The following is a 5,177-nucleotide window of genomic DNA, read 5'->3' as shown; positions in this document are numbered from 1 at the left end:
ACTCCAAGTTTACCTGACTATTTTAGAGAAAGCAGAGATAACAAGGTGTAGTTTCTATCCTGAACTGCCAGAGTCAGAGACTCTTGGATTCCTGTCCTCTCTTTCCTCAAGAAACAGTCCAGATTACTTATTTACAGTGCAGACCTCATTCTCCTCCATTCAGTAGCAGAAGTATTGAGGAAGCTGAGGGGGTTTCTATAGGTCTGACCAACAGGACATTTCCCCTTCCACTCATTTGCTCCAATGACTCAAAAAGAAATCCCCTCAACACCCTTCTCCACCACAGACCCTCTCAACCCCCACCAGCCCCTCAACATACACTTCTGTGAAGGAGTCAACTGGTGTCAGTTCTTTCCTTTTGTCTTTCCTTTGCCCCTACACCAATAACCTGGACTCAAGAGATCCAAGACATGCCACTCGGTGACCATGCTAATACTTACTCCAGAGGTGAGAGGGTATGCAGTGGTTTGGGGAGGTACATCCCAAATATGTCTATTTCAGGTAAGGGCTTAGGATATTCTGGACAAAGCACTGACCAGGGGCTCTGACCTGGGTTCTCGCTTCTAACAAGCTGTCAACTCTTGGTCAGGTTCTCTGCTTCTGTGAACCTCAGGTTTCTGATCTGGAAAATGGGGGACTTGGTCTAGATGCTACATCAGGTTCCTTTTAGATCTAATAGTGTGTGATTCTGCTCTACTAAATGTGAAGGTTTCAGAATGTTGGAATAAATTATGTGGAAAGGCCGACAGGCTTTGTCCCAAGAGATCTTACAAATGAAATTTGCCATGTTGAATTTACCACTGATAGGGATGTGGGCCTGGGCTTTTCAGGCTCCAAAGCTGGATCTTGGAAATATTCATTTGTGCCAACAAAGTTCACAATTTACTGAAATATAAAGCTGTAATACATAAATATTAATTTACCATGAAAATTTAACTTTCACTCAGACTGAAAACTCACGTCTACATATCCAGTAACTTCTCTCCCTACAGCCAAATCAGAATCAGAATCGCAATGTATAAATGCACAATGACATAACTGGAGGATTTGTATCTTTAATGGCATCTGGCCATCTCCAAAAAGGAGTCATGCCAATGGGTCCAGAAAACTCTTTTTGGCAACAGTTCTCTACCCCCACCTCCATGCTATGGCAGGGAGCCTTGTCAATGCTCCTGGACTACTCTAAATCTGATGGCTAAAGCAGTCTTTCCAGGATGGTACTTGGAACAGCCTCAGGGACTTTCCCTTTACTGGGCTTTCATTACTGACCCCTCTTCAGGTTGACACATTCTTTATTTAAATATGTTAATATTTTCAATTAGGTTATAGTGAACCATTTCTTCTCTTTAAGGTGACTTTGCCTACTCTCTACTGAATCATTACTTGCTAAAATAGAAATCTTGTACTCTTAGAAGAAAAGCTTATGTAGTCGACCCTCCATATCATTGGGTTCCGCATCTGTGGATTCAACCAACTGCAGATGGAAAATGTCGTTAGGCTTGTGATGGTTGCGCCTGTGCTGAACATGTATAGACTTAATTTTCTTGTCACTTTTCCCTAAACAATACAGTATAACAACTACTTACATAGCATTTACATTGTATTAGGTATTATAAGTAATCTAGAGATGATTTAAAGTGTACAGGAAGATGTGCATAGGTTTTATGCAAATACTATACAATTTATATAAATAACATCAGCATCCTCAAATTTTGGTATTTTCAGGGGTCCTAGAACCAATCCCCAGAGGCTGCCGAGGGACAACTGTATATATTTTTAAGTTCTGAGAGAAGACTTAATAATTTTCCCCCAGGTGCCACACTGCCATGTACCCCACCAACCACTCCTTCACAGTCCCCTTTGCTGGATCCATTATCATTAGAGGTCCTAGGGGCTCAGTCCTTGAACCCTTCCTTCCTTTCACTTACTTTTCCCCTTGCTCATCTCTGGCAGTCCCACAACTTTAACGCTGTCTATATGCTGATGATTCCCACATTTATATCTGCAGTGCAGACCTTTCCATGAAGTCCAAACTCAAAATCTCCATCTATTCAATATCACCACATGGATCTAGTAAGTATATCAAACTGGGGCAGCTAGAATTCCCACATCTATAGCCTCCAGTCAGAAGCAGCTGCCTCCCTTTACCTCAATGATGTTTCAAATGGTTCCCTACCACGATTGGGAAAAAGGGCTGAGAGGCAGATTTATGGGAGCTCCCTAACTGGCTGACCTCAACTTGCCTCCAACACCAAACGGCTTTAGTGTGTTATCCACCATGCTAGCAATCTGTTTCTACTCAGAAACATCCTATCCACTTGAAAGGAGCTTCTCCATCTTTGCCTAGGAAATTTCTATCTTTTCTTTAAGATTAAATTCAGCTATCACTTTTTTCCTTGGAAGTTTTCCTGGACTTTCATGCTAGATAACTTTCCTTAGGCTCTCAAAATATTGTTTCACTAACAATCTCTTATGTGTCAGTTTTGATAACAGAACTGCCTTGCTTATCTTTGTATCCTCAGCTGCCACCAGCAGAGAGCCTTTGTAGGTATCATAAAAATGTTAAACGAATGAGAATAATTCAAGAGAATAGAAGGCCAGTCTTACCTTTTCTTGCCTAGAATTTAGGAAAGTTCATGGTTACATAAGCTAAGGAGGAAGCTTCAAGAAGGAGGTGATATAACAGGATTAAATGTGGCAAAGAACAGGAAAAAAAGGGCCATTGGATTTCGTCTAGTTACTGAAGTCTTTGAGCTCAGATTTAAATGTGATGGAAATCGGGTTTGGAAGGACTGACAGTGAGGGGAAAAAATAGGAACAAGAAACAAACTCTTTATCTGAGATGTCTGGTGTTATAGAGAAAAATGAACATTTACTGAAAATGAACTTTTACTCTGTCCCAATTTACTCATTTTAACTGTTTTTGCAATTATGTAAGACATTTCTATGATTCCAAATGAAAACCATGTTAACACAGTATACTGAAAGAAACCTAACTTCCCCCCATATCCTCTCCATCTCCCCAGTGGTATCAATTTCCATTAGTTTTTGGGTTAAATTGTTAAAATAGCCACAAAGATGTATGTGCCAAACTTAGATAAGGTAGCACACTATACCCATTATTTTCTTCACTTACTATAACCTGGAGATCTCTCCCCAACAGTATGTAGAGATCTTTCTCATTCCTTGTTATAGCTGCAGGGTATGTCATTGTGTACATTTACCAGTTTATTCAACCAGTCCCTTACTAACGGATACGTGAGTTGATTCCAATCTACTGTTCTTAACAATACTGCTGCAATGAATAGCTGTGTGCATGTTATCTCAAATTTCTGCCAGACTATTTCCAGGCACTTTACTTCTGTTCTCACTTTAATACAATAATCCTATGCCAAGATATTGGGTCCTCATCTTCTAAACTAGAAGATAAGCACTATGTAAGGAAACAATTGCTCTAGTGCACAGCAGAGTCCAGCAATTGCAACAGCACATTAGAGAAAAAGCCTTTAAAATGTGGAGTAAACACCCTCTCTCCTATCTTACCATTCCTCTCACAATGCCTCATCTCAGAGAAAAAGAGCCAAAAGTTAGTTTGCCAAGGAAAACACCAAGAAGAATAAACAAGGAGTTTAGTTTTATTTTCTCTGGGCATTTGCAAAACACTTAGGACCAACATAAAAAAAAAAGAAATACCTCCTGTGGGAAAACATTACATTAAAAGGGGGCAGGGCCTTAAGGGATTAGTGCCTTAACCCCTTCTGACTGGTCCAAGGACTCGAAAAGATATTGGGAGGATATAACAAGAAGGAGAATGCAAATTTACTGAGGGAGAGGGCCCCGAAGAGGGCCACGAGGGGGAACTGGGGGCCGGGGAGTTGGTCTGGGTGGAGGGAGGGGTCCCCGCTGGTAGCCATAGGGTGGGGGTCGTGGAGGGCCAGTGTATCCATGAGGGGGCATCAGTGGAGGAGGTCCACGCATACCGTGCGGAGGCATAGGACCTGGATGACCTGCAAGAAGAGAAAGAAAAGTTGGTAAAAGTAAGAAGTAGACGATAGTTGATGTTCGGAGATGATAGGGACACAGTGAGAAGAAATATAAGAAGTAAAAGAAAGGGCACAGGACAAGGGATGTGACAAAGGAAGCTATAAAAATATGACATGTGTGGATGAGGGAGGTGGCTAGAGCCTACTCACCCATGGGAGATCCGAATGGAGGCCCTCGGGGGGGCATGCCCATTGGAGGAGGTCCAGGATGAGGCATTCCAGGTGGTGGTCTAGGCGGTGGCTGTCCCCCAGAGCCTGGGGGCCCTGCATGGGGGTGTCCTAAGCCATGAGGGCCATGGTGTGCCAGCTGCATCTGAGACATCCCTATGAAAATAAAACATACACAAGGAGAAAGGAGATAAAAGACAGACAAGAAGGCAAAGAAAATGGAGAAAGGAAGAACAAAATGAGAAAGTAACACCAGCAAGAAAAGGGTATAGAAAATAAGGCTGATAAAAAGTGCCCTATCCTTGACCCCATTCCAACAGTACAAACCAACAAACTACCCAATCAACTGCTCACCATCTTCGCTTGCTCCTTCCATAATTTAGGCATTGTAATAATGATGCCAAAGTATATAACAAGTGGAGTGATTACTCTGTTGATAGGATTTGAGAAGATAGCAGACGCAGTGTCTGAGCAAAGAGCTAATTCTAAAGGATGAATAAGAATATTTCAAGAGGACAAGAGAGTGGGAATAGACCATCCCAGGCAAAAAGATCAGCATGTGCAAAGCACAGGCGTGTCAAACAGCACAGTATGTTCCAGGGAATACCAGTAACTCAGTAACCAGGAGCAACATGCAGTTATTGGAGTGATGGGCAGGGGCAAGATCATAAAAAGCTTTGAATACTGTGGTAATAAATTTGGGTTTTAATCTGTAGGTAGAAGGGAGCAACAGAAGAATTTTAAGCAAGAGTGTGTGAACATCTATATTTCTAAAAAATTACCATGTGAAAGTAGATCAAAGGAAAGAAAACTGAGGCCGGGTGCGGTGGCTCACGCCTGTAATCCTAGCACTCTGGGAGGCCGAGGCGGGCGGATCGTTCTGAGCTCAGGAGTTCAAGACCAGCCTGAGCAAGAGCGAGACCCCGTCTCTACCAAAAAATGGAAAGAAATTAATTGGACAGCTAA

At 42.2% G+C, this 5,177-nt stretch overlaps 1 protein-coding gene across 2 annotated transcripts in view; it reads right to left on the bottom strand.

Annotated features, from left to right (window-relative positions):
* Nucleotides 1-3,617: 3,617 nt before the first annotated feature.
* The window catches only part of SF3B4 (splicing factor 3b, subunit 4, 49kDa), a 5,446-nt gene continuing 3,886 nt past the window's right edge, over nt 3,618-5,177 (bottom strand). For both annotated transcript variants that reach the window (XM_012658778.1, XM_012658779.1), the window contains exons 5-6: nt 4,194-4,367; nt 3,618-4,007 (exon numbers count right to left, since the gene is read on the bottom strand). In XM_012658778.1, the coding sequence (XP_012514232.1) occupies nt 3,820-4,007; nt 4,194-4,367 (362 nt within the window). In that variant the 3' untranslated portion in view covers nt 3,618-3,819. The remainder of the gene's footprint in view (nt 4,008-4,193; nt 4,368-5,177) is intronic.

This window comes from Propithecus coquereli, unplaced genomic scaffold (assembly GCF_000956105.1).
Source record: "Propithecus coquereli isolate 6110/MARCELLA unplaced genomic scaffold, Pcoq_1.0 Scaffold59, whole genome shotgun sequence".
Taxonomy (NCBI): Eukaryota; Metazoa; Chordata; class Mammalia; order Primates; family Indriidae; genus Propithecus; species Propithecus coquereli.
This window is presented reverse-complemented; position numbering and strand designations above follow the sequence as displayed.